This window comes from Ascaphus truei, chromosome 2, assembly GCF_040206685.1.
Source record: "Ascaphus truei isolate aAscTru1 chromosome 2, aAscTru1.hap1, whole genome shotgun sequence".
Lineage (NCBI taxonomy): Eukaryota > Metazoa > Chordata > Amphibia > Anura > Ascaphidae > Ascaphus > Ascaphus truei.
In genome coordinates, this window is record NC_134484.1 from 338,584,627 (window position 1) to 338,603,348 (window position 18,722).

Sequence of the window (18,722 nt, forward strand, 5' to 3'; positions counted from 1 at the left end):
GAGGTGTACTTATATCCTTATAATGTGTGAATATCATATGCTCAGGCAATATGGTAGATGAAAGGGCTATGTATATACAGAGTAAACTACTGCTGCATTCTAACTAAAACGCAGCCACTGCACAATATCTTGAAGCAATAGTATATCCCAGAGTCCCCCTGAAGAAGCGTGGTGTACACACAAAACGTACGTCGGGATACGTACAGTAGGGCGTCATGGCTGTGACGTCATCTGGAGTGGCGACATTTTCCTACTCCGCTAATATCACGACTTGTATCGAGTGTTACTATCTCCTTTTTATCTGGTCCACCGAGACCATTATCCTTACCTGAATGCGGCATTAAGCAATTATATTACCACATAGCGGCTGACCACTTTAACACTGCACCTCAGGTTGGCCGATTATTTGCTATTAGCTGCAGTATTATGTGGCTTATTCAGGGCTTATGAATGCTGTTCTGATTTGCTCAGAGGAGTGTGCTGTGTATTGGTCGCCTGAGTCACATGCTCTGGCATTTGGCTACATTATTGCAACACACACATTTGGTATCGCTACTTATGTGTCCAGGCTTTATTATCAGTCCCCATTCTTGTGGTTAAATATTGATACAATTATATTCAATATTCGCCGAGTTATATCAGTATATGGATACTATGGTATTTAACCAATAATTGATCTTATATGATTTGGTGAGAAATATATAAGTACGTGACAGGACTCTGGTATATACCATTACTACAAGATATTGTGCTGTGGCTGCATTTTAGTAAGAATGCAGCACTAGTTTACTCCGTATATACATAGCGCTTTCATCTACCATATTGCCTGAGCATATGATATTCACACATTATTAGGATATTAGTACACCCCTTGAATCCTGCAATTATCCAGATTTTACATCCCTGAGCAGGAACTATTATAGTAATCCTTGATGTCAGTAGCGTTCACTGAATGTTCTGAACCCATCTGAGGTATATATACCCTTACTAACAGTATCTCTATTTTCCACTCCACTATGGGGAATTATAATATTGTACAAATGTTTTTAATCTTTTGAATGTGTTTAACGATACTTGATGCAATAAAATGTTATTATTTTTCTGAGTTTTCTGGTTCCGATGGGTCATTAGACCGATTGACAGTAATATTATCTGATAGACCATTTTTGTCTTCATATTTGTTCCAGCATCGAGTGCAAAATATATGGGGAACCTGTTTGATCCTTCTTGGATCTACTCTGTCTCACCGGTCTTTCACTTAACCACAACTAGCCGAGTTTGGGGTAACCGCCCTTGTGGTTTACTGTTCTACCTACCCCTGCCCTTTTAGAACCCTACCATACAAACCCATCTCCCCTACCCGTGGCAGCATCAGGCTGCTCTAGCACTTAGCTCTGCGACGCTGACCCCTCCCGTGGAGAACGGGGTTAATTATAATTACCCAAATTAAAAAAAAAAAAAAAACAATGATCAAAAGAATAAATCACCCACAGCTGCAGCATAGACCTAAAGTGTTTATCTGAACAGCAACAAAAAAAAATTATAATAAATCTGCACATTGCCCGTGAAGTGGGAACGCCGGCTGTTACCCGCCATCACATGACAAGGTTGTAATGGAGAAAAGCCACGGTCCGACTCCCCGCTGTCTCCCTATCGATCACACGGCATTATTTGGGGAACGTTCCAATTACGGAGCTGCTCAACTGCAGAGTGTAAAAAATAAGCTCAGCAGGCAGGAAACTGTGAAGAGGGGGGAAATGCAAAAGCAAGCCATCAACGGGAACAAAAGAGCAGGAGCAGAGGAACAGCAGGGGGAAGTGCCTCGTGAATGTCGCAGGAAGATAGGCATACTGCTAATTTGAACCTAAACGCCGCAGAAGGGAGGATGCAAATAGAGAAACCACGCTGAAAACAAATATATAAAAATACAGCAGACGTCACAGAATGTAGCCAACTGCCTAGCAAATCCCTCTGGGGGGAATAAAAAAAAGCAGGCTTGTTTTGCAAGGATCAGACATCTATAACCTGGAAGGCTTTTACGTAATAACTAATAGGTTTAACACCTTTAGTGTGTTGCATGTGCCGCTGGCATTTTAGAGGTTACACAGATTATTAAAAAGCCGCCTTAAGTCAGTTGCAGTAGAAAATAATAATAATGTGTTTTTACATTGCAACAACTGATTTTGCACAATATTTTACAATGCAACACCCAGTGGCATTTAAAAGCAGCAGTGCCCCACTATTTTATTATTATTTTACTTTACAGAATTAATTAGTTGGCCTTCTGGAGCAGTACCGTGGTATTTTTAAGGTCTGGGGAGACCCTCGGTTTACGAGACACTTACATTTCTAGATCCTGGCTGTTCTGCTAGTCATGAAATCAAAATGGCCACCAGAGCGGCTCTAGGCCCGCTGGCTTCCTATTGGATGACACCGAGGGCCATCTTTGAATTTCCAGCAAGCACATCAGCAACTAAAACTGAAAAAGTATCTTGGGAAAAAGGGAAATAGCAGGACTCCTCTCTGAAGAATCCCCCATCTCACAGTCTAAAGAAAAACCCCAAGATTTAATAATCATTAAACTAAATACAGCTCAACCCCCTTATAATGCTGTGCTTGGGGTCCAAAGAATCACATCGTGTTATAAGCAGATCGCGTTAGAAATAATGTACAATTGTATGCATTGTACAATAAAGTATTTAAGATACCAATAATCGTGTTGTAAAGTATTCATAAATACAAAAATTGGGAGCCATGCTTGCATCGCATTATAAGCGGACTCGCGTTATAACGGGGTTGAGTTGTACATATGTTTCGTGAACAATGTTTTTAATTTTACCAGGTCCTACAAAATATATTCTTTCAAATATATATTTTTACCCCAACCTTTATCTTTTTGGCTACCTGTGGTTGGCAACTGGGTTAAAAAGATTGTATGATTCAGTCTCATCACAAAAAAGATAGCAACCTAAAATATTTTGTTACTATACAAACCATTAACAAGCTTTTTTAAAATGCTTCTGATTTCCCCCCCCCCCCCCCTCGGCATGGTTTAAAGACTTTTCATATAGTATTTTAAGCAAGGGACACAAAAACAAACCATCTACCATGAACCTATTAAATGTGCCACTTGCATTAGTTCATGTTGGCCACGGGTGGAATTGCCCTTTATTTGCATGGGGGAAAAGGTTGCTGGCACAAGGATTTGAAACTGGTTCTCTCACCGGTAGACATCAATGCGTGCTCTGCGCTATCGCGGCCCAAACGGCGATACCCGCCATTAAAGTCTAAAAGCAGATATCACCGATTCGGGCGCATATCGCACTTTGATGACTCGGCCTATTCAGATGTTTCGGATAAAACCGCTACGCCCCCAAAAATATTGCAGGTCTTTCTGAATTTTTTTTAATTTCTTTTATTTATACCAGGGCAAAAAAAAAAAAAAACTCCTACTCGTGATTCTGGGGTGATACGTTTTCAAAAAGGTAAACATATTTCCATGCTAGAGAGATAAATCAATAGTTTTGTTTCGTAGTGACCCGTTTCCCTATCAAAGGTATCAGGAATATAGGGCACCCAATACCTAGGTAACAGGAGAGAGAAATATTTAGATTAACCCATTCGTAGCCAGTGAGCATGAAGCCATGTTCAATCCATATCTCCATCATAAATCATGGCCAGCAAGGGGTTACTAGAACCTCAATACAAATCCAACTACCCAGCCCTTGCAATGCTGTACTATCAGCTAAATCTTCCTCCAATCCCAATCGAAGGCCTAACGTCCACATCGGGGGACCTGGAATCCACCGCCTTTGTACTTCCCTATGCACAATCATGTCCAAGGACCGGAATCAGCGAGATGTGAGCGTCCCACATCAAATGGCCTTTAATGGAAAAAGTACTGATCTGAGAAGGCTCAGTCTGCTGATACAAACCCCGAGAAACCAACAAGGAAAAATACAATAATGGATTTATATTGTATTACCTGGATTGATGGATATTACCTATGCAGAACTTTCCAGCTAATCCATGTAAGTATCCCTAACGGCATAACATGCTTCTCAATACAAACATATGTACAGTATACATTTTAGACCCCAAATGAAGTAACAAGCAAAAATATCTGATACTTAAAATGTGATTTTTACATGTTAAATGTCCAAAGGCCTTCAAGTCTTCCATTAAAAAATAAATAAACGACAGCCGCCACACCCAGCCATTTTTACCAGCTCCATGGTGAAGGTTTACAACAAAAACTACGATATACTAGAATTTTACCAAGTCAAGGAGGCCGAAATTGCGTCGCTGATGAACATACACCCAACAATTCCAACTAAAAAGGCAAAGATATATTTACCAATGTATATTCCACGTCAAGTTCAAATGGCCCAAATAAGCCAGTTTCCACAAAAGCAGCCTCCTAGAGAGCTCTGCCGTCAGCGAGCGCAGCAACTGTGCATCCGCACGTCCCCACATATAGCTAATGACCCTGGGAGAACACAACAATATCAGAGACCACATGAGGGAGCGTGATTCACTCCTAATAAATAAAGCTCGACAAGTCTGAGGAACGCGACGCACGCCAGCGAGCCCGGCAATTTCATCTAAACGGGAAAATGACTTAACAGGGGGTAATCGGAAATGTTACACGGTCCCCTCTGGCAGGGGAGGTTGAGGCTGCAATACATCAGTAATGCCTTCCTGATGGTTATTCATTTCCTTGTGCCCACTCAAGTGCCATTTCATTACTGCCTCAACTATTGCAGTAATGAATACAACGGGGCCCAAAAGCTTTTCTAAGGGAATAACGGCTTCCCAGAATATTAAATAGGGCGTATGTAAAATAAATAAGTAAAATGGAAACGGCTTCCCAGAATATTAAATAGGGCGTATGTAAAATAAATAAGTAAAATGGACTCCATGACAGGCAAGACTCTCCCAACATGGTGGAGCAAGGTCGGGGCTTATTTCCATCACCTAGTGCAGGAGTGGCCAACTCCCGTCCTCGAGGGTCAACAGCAGGTCAGGTTTTAAGGATATCCCTGCTTCAGCACAGGTGGCTCAGTCAACGACCGAGTCGTCTGTGCTGAAGCAGGGATATCCTTAAAACTTGACCTGTTGGTAACCCTCGAGGACGGGAGTTGGCCACTTCTGACCAAAAGTGCAAAATATGTTTTTTTATTATTATTGATTTTTTAAACAGCTTGGTCTGCAATACGTGACCAACACGCCATGGCGAATGTATACTGTACTTTCTATTTGCTACTGCGGTGCAAAATTGGCTTTATGTTGCTCGCTACAGTTATGTTTTCCCTACAACACTTTCCATACACCCCCCACTGTTTGTCGCCGATTTAAAAACCATGAGAAACATCCATCAAAATCATGCAATGAAAATAATAGCCATCTTATTGGAATGTCCTGTAGACTTAATGGGGCTATTAAGGATATTTCCCTCAAGATTACTATGATTTGTGTATATCTTGTCCCTTACACAGAAAAAGCCCTATGTAGACATTAAATTATGCAGATATTTCCCCCTATAAACTAAAAAAAGGAGGTCCTGTTTCTACTTCTCAGATATGCAGGAATGTCACACTGCCACAAAATGTTACTCGCAATCCACTAACGGCTACAACTGGGACATGGTTGACTTACTGCGATGCGTGGGGACATGCTCAACGTCTTAAAAACAGGAACGCCAATAACATCATGGCAAACACTAGACAGAACAGCGCAGAAAACGTATGGATTACCAGTCCTTTTGGCAAAAGAAAAACCAAACAAAAGCAGTCAAGGGAAATAAAATATAAATCCCCTACACATGCGTGTAACAGAATGTTCTTTTTTTACCTATAAAAGAGTACTCTCTACAAGGGGAGAAATGATCATCTACTGGTAACTATGACACCATGGCAGCGTGGGAGAGCACTGTTCATTATTAGCTCAGTGGTAGTTGTTTGAGAAAGTTTACGGTCAAGACACTTACAGCGCAAACCAGCATTCAGATGCAAACTGGGGTTAAAAGTAGGCAAGAGTCATTTACTATTAAATCCGATTATGGAGCCTAGAGATGCTTAGTAAAGCCACCACGCATCCTTCTGCAAACGTTCGGAGGAGCCCTGCTGAAAGCTGGAGTGCTAATCTTCTTCGTCGTCGTCAAAGGAGAGTAGGCTGCTATTCCTCACTTGTTTATGAGTGGGCTTGCTGCTCGATGAATCAGTCTTTTCTTCCTGCTTTTTCTTCTTGCTGGAACTTGCGTTTATCCCCGGAAACTTGTCACTGGAAGAGCGCTTTTCTGGCTTCTTGAATAAGATCTTTCCGTCAGCCGGGGCTGCTTCCTCGTCTATGCAAAAAAAATACAAAATACATTAGTCTACAAAACACCATATGCACACATTGCGTCATCTGCAGAACGACTTTTGCACTCCGATCAGCCTCAAATGACTCCATTCTCTTGCCAAAACGTGCCAATGCTCTACGCTTCTCGCAGGCTTTGCTGCCCTCTAGCTCTGGAAATGTATTTCCAACCATGCTAGCAACCTGTTCAAACCTTCAATTCCCTTCCTATCTTTCTCCGTTGCCAGTGACCTGCAGCACATTGCTATTCTGTTGCAAACATTCACCGTAACCTCCATACATTTTAGTTAAAACAGGTGAATCTAGAACAGTTTTGCTTTGAGAATTGGGCTCCTAGAAACGTTCTAGATCACTAGAGTTGGGGTTAGATGCTTTTTTGGTGGACGTGGCTTGTATTATCTTCTACCACAACACATTGCAGGCCTATCCTACCTCCTCTAAACACTATTTTAACCTGTCCAACTGTTACATACACCCATAATCCTATCTAAATGTCCATGAAATGTTTGTAAATTGAATGTATTACCTCTGTTCATTTAAGGCAACCATGTATTATTACAACAGTGCCCAGGACATACTTGAAAACGAGAGGCAACTCTCAATGTATCACTTCCTGGTAAAAAAAACTTTTGATCCGTAAAATAAATAATTAAAGGCTTTCCTACACCGGATGATTGTTTTAGCCAAGATTTTGCAGAATTAGCTAATGAATACACGTGAAAAATACCAACATACCGACACTTTGCATGCTTCTCGTGCGGTACCGGGACCAATCGCAGGACGTTGCAAAACCGTTTGGTTTTAGAAACGTTTGATGCACAAACCTTTTGAGATTTCTTTGATTTGCTGTTTGATGCTCCCGACTTCCTCAGCCGAAAGGTCACCTTTCCTCAGTACTACCACCTGTGGCTGCTCATCCTCCTTGTCGCTTGCATCGCTGTCATCAGCAAGCGCAGGAAGTTCCTGTCTCTGTGGGGAGAAGAAGAAAAAAATGATCATGATACACAACAGATTTTACTTATATCACCAATATAAAGGGGGGGACTTTAAGCGGGAGATTCAGACATAAGTCTGTTCCCATTCTACAGGCTGAAAATCCGACCCACAGTGCGAGTCAAGTACATTGCTGGAGATATTCTGTGCTTGTCAAATCGGTTCCCACAAGGTTGAGGCAAAAGTTTAATCTTCCCAATGTGGCAGATAAAATATTCCATCTCAACTAAAATGTTCAGAAATGTCACCATATTTATAAGACCATAAACAAAGACGCCCCAAAGCACATCCAAAATGGCAAATTATTTATTCAATACTATGGTTTTTTTGAAAGGCAGAGGCGGAAGGGCGGGCGTGTGGGTGAAAGGCAGAGGCGGAAGGGCGGGCGGGTGGGTGAAAGGCAGAGGCGGAAGGGCGGGCGGGTGGGTGAAAGGCAGAGGCGGAAGGGCGGGCGGGCGGGTGAAAGGCAGAGGCGGAAGGGCGGGCGGGTGAAAGGCAGAGGCGGAAGGGCGGGCGGGTGAAAGGCAGAGGCGGAAGGGCGGGCGGGTGGGTGAAAGGCAGAGGCGGAAGGGCGGGCGGGTGGGTGAAAGGCAGAGGCGGAAGGGCGGGCGGGTGGGTGAAAGGCAGAGGCGGAAGGGCGGGCGGGTGGGTGAAAGGCAGAGGCGGAACGGCGGGCGGGTGGGTGAAAGGCAGAGGCGGAAGGGCGGGCGGGTGGGTGAAAGGCAGAGGCGGAAGGGCGGGCGGGTGAAAGGCAGAGGCGGATGAAAGGCAGAGGGGGGGGAGAAGGCAGGTTCAGGGGGATGGGAGAAGGCAGGGGCAGGAGGAAGAAGGCAGGGGCAGGAGGGAGAAGGCAGGGGCAGGAGGGAGAAGGCAGGGGCAGGGGGGAGAAGGCAGGGGCAGGGGGGGAGAAGGCAGGGGCAGGGGGGAGAAGGCAGGGGCAGGGGGGGAGAAGGCAGGGGGGAGAAGGCAGGGGCAGTGGGGGAGAAGGTAGGGGCAGGGGGGGAGAAGGCAGGGGCAGGGGGGGAGAAGGCAGGGGCAGGGGGGGAGAAGGCAGGGGCAGGGGGGGAGAAGGCAGGGGCAGGGGGGGAGAAGGCAGGGGCAGGGGGGGAGAAGGCAGGGGCAGGGGGGGAGAAGGCAGGGGGGGAGAAGGCAGGGGCAGGGGGGAGTAGGCAGGGGCAGGGGGGGAGTAGGCAGGGGCAGGGGGGGAGAAGGCAGGGGGGAGCTGGGTGGGGGCAAAAACAGAGCAGGGGGCAAAAACAGAGCTGGGGGGGGCAAAAACGGAGCTGGGGGGGGCAAAAACGGAGCTGGGGGGGGCAAAAACGGAGCTGGGGGGGGCAAAAACGGAGCGGGGGGGCAAAAACAGAGCTGGGGGGGCAAAAACGGGAGCTGGGGGGGGCAAAAACGGAGCTGGGGGGGCAAAAACGGAGCTGGGGGGTGGGCAAAAACGGAGCTGGGGGGTGGGCAAAAACGGAGCTGGGGGGGGGGGCAAAAACAGAGCTGGAAGGGGGGGAACAAAAACTCACAGTCTCAGTTAAGCCTCCCCCCCAGCAGCAACAGCCGACACCACCATCACCCGGGAGCATTTCCTCACCTCAGGCAGCAGCAGTGTGCCTGGGGGTTGGGGAGCCCTGGGTTAGAGCCCACCGGCCAATAAGAGCCGTGGGGGGGCGGGACACACAGGGAGGGGGCGAGACACACCGGCCAATGAGAGCCGTGGGAGGGTGGATGGACCGACGGACCAATTAAATGGTCTACAGACACTCACAACCAAGATTTTCAGTTTTATATATAGATTTAGCAGGGTTAATCCTTTGGCTATGTTAAGCCTGCAATTACGTCAAGGTAGACCCTGTCAGCTACATGTGTACTCCCTCCTTTTACATAGAGAAAAGAGGGAACAAAACATATGCCGATCTAGCAGATCTTAAAGGTTATTAAACATTAATCTTATTAACACCTCCCTGTAATGCCTTGTCTCTTGTCCCCTCTTCCCCACCATTATGCCCTGCTCCTCTTTGCACTCCCTGCCTTACTGTGTCTGCTCCTCTGTGCACACAACAATCCCTCCTCTCATCTGTCTCTCCTCCCCTCTTTGCACTACTTCCTGCCCCATGTGCACACAGAACTCCATTCCCTCTTCGTCATCGATCGGTCTCCTCCTTGCTATCTCTCCATCTCCTCTCCCTCCTCCTTGGAGGCGGCATTCTGGTTGTTGCTTAGCAACCCTGCAACAGCTGAACCTTTGTATGGAAACATACCGGAGATATATATTCACAGGTAGGGTTAGGACCTGCAGACTGGTCATGCCGTGAAGTGGCTGCAGGCTTATAACCTTTTGACCAAAGGGTTTAACTAAATGACCCTTACTCATGAGCAGATACGCACTGAAGTATTGCACTATATGTTGTGTCATTTTGTATGTTGCGCTGGCCTTTCTGTTTTTGCCAAGATATATATAGATATATAAATTCTGGTTGGACTTTATTAGGATCCAAGGGTTGAATTCGAACGCAGTCCCTAATTAAACTACGCAGATTCCACATTTCCCATCTTTATGCATTTCCCCACAGTAGACAGATCAGTCTACGTGGCAAGGATGACCCATGTTCTTGAATTTCCCATTGTAACCTTCCGTACTTTTCTTCAAGTTATATTTCTTCTGTTTCCCACCACGAGAGAAAAAGAGAGAGCGAAAAAGAGTGAGAGAGAAAAAGAGTGAGAGAGAGAGAAAAAGAGTGAGTGAGAGAGAAAAAGAGTGAGAGAGAAAGAGTGAGAGAGAAAAAGAGTGAGTGAGAGAGAAAAAGAGTGAGTGAGAGAGAAAAAGAGTGAGTGAGAGAGAAAAAGAGTGAGTGAGAGAGAAAAAGAGTGAGTGAGAGAGAAAAAGAGTGAGAGAGAGAGAAATAGAGTGAGAGAGAGAGAAATAGAGTGAGAGAGAGAGAAAAAGAGTGAGAGAGAGAGAAAAAGAGTGAGAGAGAGAAAAAGAGTGAGAGAGAGAAAAAGAGTGAGAGAGAGAGAAAAAGAGTGAGAGAGAGAGAAAAAGAGTGAGAGAGAGAGAAAAAGAGTGAGAGAGAGAGAAAAAGAGTAGGAGAGAGAAAAAGAGTGAGAGAGAGAGACAGAGAGACATATGGGAATAAGCGCTTCAGACATAAAAGTAATAGGAAAAGGAGTCCCTGCCCTGAAGAGCTTACAGTCCAAGTATACACACACACCATCATTAACAAAAGAACCAAGTGGCCAGTGCACGCATCACCCAGCAAATTACCAATAAGGCAAATACTCCACCAGACCCCGATGAAATAGACGGCATTGCCGATTTGAATATCAAAAAAGGATCTTAAAACCAATGTTTCGGGCCTCTCCGGGACCTTCCTCCGAGTGATGTCCCATAGAGGCCCGAAACGTTGGTTTTAATAATATTTTTGATATCCAAAATCACCAGTGCTGCGTTTATTTCATCGGAGTCAGGTGGAGTATTAGATACAGTACACACACTATATGTGGGTCTGTTGTAGTCTTGGTAAACATTGTTAAAACTACATTCAAATACTGTTCTTGGCCCTTTTGACTTTTTTGGGGATCCGACCCCTTTGGAAAAGTAGTTGAAGAGCTCTGCCCTAAGGCCACGATTATACTGGAGGTGTGCGCGACCGCGTGATGTCACACGCGAAACATGCACTGCAGGTTGGAGGCGTGGCCGTGGCGTCACGTGAGCAGTTCGCCGTCATTGGCTGAACCGCTCACGTGACCTGCCCGTCACACTCCAAAAACAATTTCATTTGTCTCCTGTATTATCTGTCGCTCCATAGCGGTCGGTCACACTATGTGCGCCTTCATTGGAGTACATTAGTTTGTTCCGGCGGCGAGCATGTACACGCCGCCAGTTTAATCGCAGCTTGAAACGTAAATGGCACAACTGCCTTGTACAGGCTGAAGCACCGCTAACGGAGAAGGGTGCTGCTTATTAGCAAATAAGACATGTTGCATCTATAACAAATTAAAAACTTTTTGAACTCCCCCTTCAGAAAATAGAGACTGGATGATTGGTCTACGAGTTCGAAAAACGCATTATTTATTATTTTAGAAGATGCTACAGCAATTAATGGAGTAGCCCGTACAATAGCTTTAAACAATTCAATCCTCAGATGCAAGGTTCCCTTCCCCATTATTCCTTTAGTTTTTCATTTCTGCCTGCTCCCTTTGTCCAAATATTGCCAGCTTCCCCGGTTATGTTATATACGCCTTTTGTGTCTGACTTCAAAGTCAACTTTTGATTTGGGACTGTAGAAGGGATAGAAAGAGTGATTGTGTGGTGGGGATGACCGCCGTCAAAGGCATATTAAAACAATATGGTACTCTGCACACCTGAACGTGATCTGCCCTACAAAAACCAAGCCGGTAGATTATGGCCTGGCTACTACATCAAGGGGGCCCCTGGAGTGCCAGAGCCCATGATATAGTAGCTACTTAACTTTGTGTGTATATGAGAGACATCTGAAAGTTTCAAAAGCTATAGCACAATTCCAAGGTGCTGGGAAACAGCCTCGGGCGAGGAGAATCCTGCTTGTGCAGCCAACACAACATAGACAAACACATTCTTCAAAGAACAGGTCTCCTCTCGAAAGATACAAAGAGCTCTATTCACACGTTCATAATGCAATGCCCCATTTAATGCGACAGCCAAGAAAGACGGTTCAAAAGCTCCCGTATTTGTATTGGTCCTGGAGAAGAGCAGACTTGTTGTAGGTTGGGACACCTTTTAGCAGACCAAAACCAACATTAGAGTTCTTTATAGATTAAAATTATAGTGTGCAGGGCTTTGGAAACCTCAGAATTCTACGGCCGGTTCTATACTGCGCGCGCGGCAGTTTTAGCTGGCTGAGGTTAGTCAGCCATTCTATAATGGTGCCGCGCGCGCACGGCAGTGAGAGTGGAACCGGCTAACAGGGGAGAGGATGAAGAAAAGAAAGAATTTGCGCCGCTACCGCTGCTGAAAGTGTGTGTGTGTGTGTGTGTGTGTGTGTGTGTGTGTGTGTGTGTGTGTGTGTGTGTGTGTGTGTGTGTGTGTGTACATAATGGTATTAAAAATGTTATTAAAGTATTTATTTCGAAACTTATTTAAACACACACAAAAACACACACGTACAGTACCTCACTCGCACACAGCATACACACAAAAAGCGTGCGGCACGTGCACCGGCGTTCACACGGCCGCACACAGTATAGAACGGCCCTACTTCAGGTGTACTGACACCAATACTTGAAGAGCTTTTGAAAGCTCTGCACACTATAGTTTTTTTCATCGAATTAGAATTGCAATGTTGGTTTGTTAAAAAAAAAAAAGGGAATCACAACCTACAACACGTCTGCAAAACATTCTCCTTAAAGCTTAGTAAAAGCAATCCATCACATTCTGTAATTAACAGATACTTTATTTTAAACAAATCATTTCACGGTAATCTACCACCAAGTTCTTTGGCCTTGAACGTTAAACGTAAAAAGATGGATGATAATCCTTAAATATACCTTGGTGTCCACTGTTGGACCCTCTCTGAAACCAACGTCCTTCTTGAACTTAGCCAGGAAGGCCGGCTCTGCCGGCTTCACGTAGGACACCTGATTCCTTTTACTCATGGCTGCAAGAAAATCAAAAGGTGCACAAAATGACCATATAGTACATGTGGCAGAGGCTGGACAGGTACAGGTCACACATGCAGAGGGAGATCAGCGGTTGGACAGGTACAGGTCACACATGCAGGGGGAGATCAGCGGTTGGACAGGTACAGGTCACACATGCAGGGGGAGATCAGCGGTTGGACAGGTACAGGTCACACATGCAGGGGGAGATCAGCGGCTGGACAGGTACAGGTCACACATGCAGGGGGAGATCAGCGGTTGGACAGGTACAGGTCACACATGCAGGGGGAGATCAGCAGCTGGACAGGTACAGGTCACACATGCAGGGGGAGATCAGCGGTTGGACAGGTACAGGTCACACATGCAAGGGGAGATCAGCTGTTGGACAGGTACAGGTCACACATGCAGAGGGAGATCAGAGGCTGGACAGGTACAGGTCACACATGCAGGGGGAGATCAGCGGCTGGACAGGTACAGGTCACACATGCAGGGGGAGATCAGCGGTTGGACAGGTACAGGTAACACATGTAGGGGGAGATCAGAGGTTGGACAGGTACAGGTCACACATGCAGGGGGAGATCAGCGGTTGGACAGATACAGGTCACACATGCAAGGGGGAGATCAGCGGTTGGACAGATACAGGTCACACATGCAGGGGGAGATCAGCGGTTGGACAGATACAGGTCACACATGCAAGGGGGAGATCAGCGGCTGGACAGATACAGGTCACACATGCAGGGGGAGATCAGCGGCTGGACAGGTACAGGTCACACATGCAGGGGGAGATCAGCGGTTGGACAGGTACAGGTCACACATGCAGGGGGAGATCAGCAGCTGGACAGGTACAGGTCACACATGCAGGGGGAGATCAGCGGTTGGACAGGTACAGGTCACACATGTAGGGGGAGATCAGCGGCTGGACAGGTACAGGTCACACATGCAGGGGGAGATCAGCGATTGGACAGGTACAGGTCACACATGCAGGGGGAGATCAGCGGTTGGACAGGTACAGGTCACACATGCAGGGGGAGATCAGCTGTTGGACAGGTACAGGTCACACATGCAGGGGCAGGTCAGCGGTTGGACAGGTACAGGTCACACATGCAGGGGGAGATCAGCGGTTGGACAAGTACAGGTCACACATGCAGGGGGAGATCAGCGGTTGGACAGGTACAGGTCACACATGCAGGGGGAGATCAGCGGCTGGACAGGTACAGGTCACACATGCAGGGGGAGATCAGCGGTTGGACAGGTACAGGTCACACATGCAGGGGGAGATCAGAGGCTGGACAGGTACAGGTCACACATGCAGGGGGAGATCAGCGGTTGGACAGGTACAGGTCACACATGCAGGGGGAGATCAGCGGTTGGACAGGTACAGGTCACACATGCAGGGGGAGATCAGCGGTTGGACAGGTACAGGTCACACATGCAGGGGGAGATCAGCGGTTGGACAGGTACAGGTCACACATGCAGAGGGGAGATCAGTGGTTGGACAGGTACAGGTCACACACATGCAGAGGGAGATCAGAGGCTGGACAGGTACAGGTCACACATGCAGAGGGAGATCAGCGGTTGGACAGGTACAGGTCACACATGCAGGGGGAGATCAGCGGCTGGACAGGTACAGGTCACACATGCAGAGGGAGATCAGCGGTTGGACAGGTACAGGTCACACATGCAGAGGGAGATCAGAGGCTGGACAGGTACAGGTCACACATGTAGGGGGAGATCAGCAGCTGGACAGGTACAGGTCACACATGCAGGGGGAGATCAGCTGTTGGACAGGTACAGGTCACACATGCAGAGGGAGATCAGCGGCTGGACAGGTACAGGTCACACATGCAGGGGGAGATCAGCGGCTGGACAGGTACAGGTCACACATGTAGGGGGAGATCAGCGGCTGGACAGGTACAGGTCACACATGCAGGGGGAGATCAGCGGTTGGACAGGTACAGGTCACACATGCAGGGGGAGATCAGCGGTTGGACAGGTACAGGTCACACATGCAGGGCGAGATCAGCTGTTGGACAGGTACAGGTCACACATGCAGGGGCAGGTCAGCGGTTGGACAGGTACAGGTCACACATGCAGGGGGAGATCAGCGGTTGGACAGGTACAGGTCACACATGCAGGGGGAGATCAACGGTTGGACAGGTACAGGTCACACATGTAGGGGGAGATCAGCGGTTGGACAGGTACAGGTCACACATGCAGGGGGAGATCAGTGGTTGGACAGGTACAGGTCACACATGCAGGCGGAGATCAGCGGCTGGACAGGTACAGGTCAAACATGCAGGGGGAGATCAGTGGCTGGACAGGTACAGGTCACACATGCAGGGAGAGATCAGCGGCTGGACAGGTACAGGTCACACATGCAGGGGGAGATCAGCGGTTGGACAGGTACAGGTCACACATGCAGCAGGAGATCAGAGGCTGGACAGGTACAGGTCACACATGCAGGGGGAGATCAGCGGTTGGACAGGTACAGGTCACACATGCAGGGGGAGATCAACGGTTGGACAGGTACAGGTCACACATGTAGGGGGAGATCAGCGGTTGGACAGGTACAGGTCACACATGCAGGGGGAGATCAGTGGTTGGACAGGTACAGGTCACACATGCAGGCGGAGATCAGCGGCTGGACAGGTACAGGTCAAACATGCAGGGGGAGATCAGTGGCTGGACAGATACAGGTCACACATGCAGGGAGAGATCAGCGGCTGGACAGGTACAGGTCACACATGCAGGGGGAGATCAGCGGTTGGACAGGTACAGGTCACACATGCAGCAGGAGATCAGAGGCTGGACAGGTACAGGTCAAACATGCAGGGGGAGATCAGCGGCTGGACAGGTACAGGTCACACATGCAGGGAGAGATCAGCGGCTGGACAGGTACAGGTCACACATGCAGGGGGAGATCAGCGGTTGGACAGGTACAGGTCACACATGCAGCAGGAGATCAGAGGCTGGACAGGTACAGGTCACACATGCAGGGGGAGATCAGCGGTTGGACAAGTACAGATAACACATGCAGGGGGAGATCAGAGGCTGGACAGGTACAGGTCACACATGTAGGGGGAGATCAGAGGCTGGTCATGTACAGGTCACACATGCAGGGAGAGATCAGCGGCTGGACATGTACAGGTCACACATGCAAGGGGAGATCAGCGGCTGGACAGGTACAGGTCACACATGCAAGGGGAGATCAGCGGCTGGACAGGTACGGGTCACACATGCAAGGGGAGATCAGCGGCTGGACAGGTACAGGTCACACATGCAGGGGGAGATCAGCGGTTGGACAGGTACAGGTCACACATGCAGAGGGAGATCAGAGGCTGGACAGGTACAGGTCACACATGCAGGGGGAGATCAGTGGTTGGACAGGTACAGGTCACACATGCAGGGGGAGATCAGCGGTTGGGCAGGTACAGGTTACACACGGGCCGGTCAGAGGATGGACAGGCACAGGTCAAACGGGGGAGAATCAGAGGTTGGATAGTGGAGAGGCACAGGTCACGGGGAGAATCAAAGGTTGGACAGGCACAAGCCAGGAAGGGGGGGGGTCAGTGGTTGGACAGGCACAGGTCACACAGGGGGGGGATCAGAGGTTGGACAGGCGCAGGTCACACGGGGGGGATCAGAGGTTGGACAGGCACAGGTCACACGGGGGGGATCAGAGGTTGGACAGGCACAGGTCACACGGGGGGATCAGAGGTTGGACAGGCACAGGTCACACGGGGGGATCAGAGGTTGGACAGGCACAGGTCACACGGGGGGGTCAGAGGTTGGACCGGCACAGGTCACATGGGGGTAAATCAGAGGTTGGACAAGCACAGGTCACATGGGGGGAAATCAGAGGTTGGACAGGCACAGGTCACATGGGGGGAAATCAGAGGTTGGACAGGCACAGGTCACACGGGGGGATCAGAGGTTGGACAGGCACAGGTCACACGGGGGGATCAGAGGTTGGACAGGCACAGGTCACACAAGGGAATCAGAGGTTGGACAGGCACAGGTCACACAAGGGAATCAGAGGTTGGACAGGCACAGATAACACGGGGGGGGGAATCATAGGTTGGACAAGCACAGATAACAGGGGGAATCAGAGGTTGGACAAGCACAGATAACACGGGAAGGGGGGATAAGAGGTTGGACAGGCACATGTCACACAAATAGGGGATGTCAGAGGATGACAGGCAGAGGTCACACACATGGGGTCAGAGGACACACATTTACATGTCACACGGGATGGACATGTACATGTCACACATTTACATGTCACACGGGGTGACCACAATAACGCGCAGGCAATTAACAAACCTGCAACAACAACAGCAGTACTGCACTTATACCCAGAATCCCCCGCGCTGCAGCCAAACCCCTCTCCAGATTAGCAGACGGCGGCCTGGGAAGGACAAGCCAAGCAATCAAAAACGCATAGTTTAAGGAAAGCACACCCCGCATAGCACGTCATCCCGCTGGCCGCGCCTTCCCGACAGCGGTGTGGGCGGAGCCTATCCAAAAGGCAAGCATGTGTTGTGGATGGGTGGGCGGGATTCTGTTGTCTGGGAGGGGCGAGGGGGCATGGCCTGGCTGCAGCCGCTGGAGGGGGCGTGGCCTGGTTGTAGCCCCCGGATGGAGCTGCTGCTGTCTCCAAACGAAGCGCCAAATTTGAAAGCGCCGCCATTTTGAGTGAGACTGCAGCGGGAGATATAACAAGACAGGCGGAGGACGCGAGGGGACAATGGCATCGGGGACTAAAGGTACCCACCTGGAGCTGTCGTAATCCTCAAAGTGATCACACTGGGGAGGTGGCAGGTCGCTGTCGCTGGGGCAGGTCGCTGTCGCTGGGGCAGGTCGCTGTCGCTGGGGCAGGTCGCTGTCGCTGGGGCAGGTCCTGTGTCTGAGAGAGAGAGTGTGTCTGAGAGAGTGTGTCTGAGAGAGAGAGAGTGTGTCTGAGAGAGAGAGAGAGTGTGTCTGAGAGAGAGAGTTTGTCTGAGAGAGAGAGTGTGTCTGAGAGAGAGAGTGTGTCTGAGAGAGAGTGTGTCTGAGAGAGAGTGTGTCTGAGAGAGAGAGTGTGTCTGAGAGAGAGAGTGTCTGAGAGAGAGAGTGTGTCTGAGAGAGAGAGTGTGTCTGAGAGAGAGAGTGTGTCTGAGAGAGAGAGTGTGTCTGAGAGAGAGAGTGTGTCTGAGAGAGAGAGTGTGTCTGAGAGAGTGTGTGTCAGAGAGAGAGAGTGTGTGTCAGAGAGAGTGTGTGTCAGAGAGAGTGTGTGTCAGAGAGAGTGTGTGTCAGAGAGAGTGTGTGTCAGAGAGAGTGTGTGTCAGAGAGAGAGTGTGTCAGAGAGTGTGTGTCAGAGTGTGTGTCAGAGTGTGTGTCTGAGAGAGAGTGTGTGTTCTGAGAGAGAGTGTGTGTCTGAGAGAGAGTGTGTGTCTGAGAGAGAGTGTGTGTCTGAGAGAGAGTGTGTGTCTGAGAGAGAGTGTGTGTCTGAGAGAGAGTGTGTGTCTGAGAGAGAGTGTGTGTCTGAGAGAGTGTGTGTCTGAGAGAGAGTGTGTGTGTCAGAGAGAGTGTGTGTGTCTGAGAGAGAGAGTGTGTGTCTTGAGAGAGAGAGTGTGTGTCTGAGAGAGAGAGAGTGTGTGTCTGAGAGAGAGAGTGTGTGTCTGAGAGAGAGAGTGTGTGTCTGAGAGAGAGAGTGTGTGTCTGAGAGAGAGTGTGTGTCTGAGAGAGAGAGAGAG

General features: G+C 48.6%; 2 protein-coding genes across 2 annotated transcripts in view; one reads left to right on the forward strand and one right to left on the reverse strand.

Annotated features, from left to right (window-relative positions):
* Nucleotides 1-3,034: 3,034 nt before the first annotated feature.
* On the reverse strand, nt 3,035-17,459 carry KIAA1143 (KIAA1143 ortholog). The gene is made up of 4 exons (XM_075586704.1): nt 17,311-17,459; nt 12,877-12,986; nt 7,185-7,329; nt 3,035-6,346 (listed from the first exon to the last, which is right to left on the reverse strand). Exons 2-4 carry the CDS (start codon nt 12,982-12,984, stop codon nt 6,141-6,143), a joined length of 459 nt encoding a protein of 152 aa, XP_075442819.1. The 5' UTR covers nt 12,985-12,986; nt 17,311-17,459; the 3' UTR covers nt 3,035-6,140.
* A 144-nt stretch (nt 17,460-17,603) lies between these two features.
* Nucleotides 17,604-18,722, forward strand: part of KIF15 (kinesin family member 15) — a 69,283-nt gene continuing 68,164 nt past the window's right edge. The window contains exon 1 of the mRNA XM_075586705.1: nt 17,604-17,753. Coding sequence (XP_075442820.1) covers nt 17,735-17,753 — 19 coding nt within the window. The 5' untranslated portion in view covers nt 17,604-17,734. The remainder of the gene's footprint in view (nt 17,754-18,722) is intronic.

Excerpts from the sequence above, each read along its gene's own strand:
- KIAA1143 (XM_075586704.1), bottom strand. The coding sequence starts at position 12,984 with ATGAGTAAAAGGAATCAGGTGTCCTACGTGAAGCCGGCAGAGCCGGCC. Across the intron at positions 7,330-12,876 it reads GTCCAACAGTGGACACCAAG|AGACAGGAACTTCCTGCGCT; the intron begins GTATATTTAAGG and ends TTCTCCCCACAG. Across the intron at positions 6,347-7,184 it reads AATCAAAGAAATCTCAAAAG|ACGAGGAAGCAGCCCCGGCT; the intron begins GTTTGTGCATCA and ends TTTTTTGCATAG.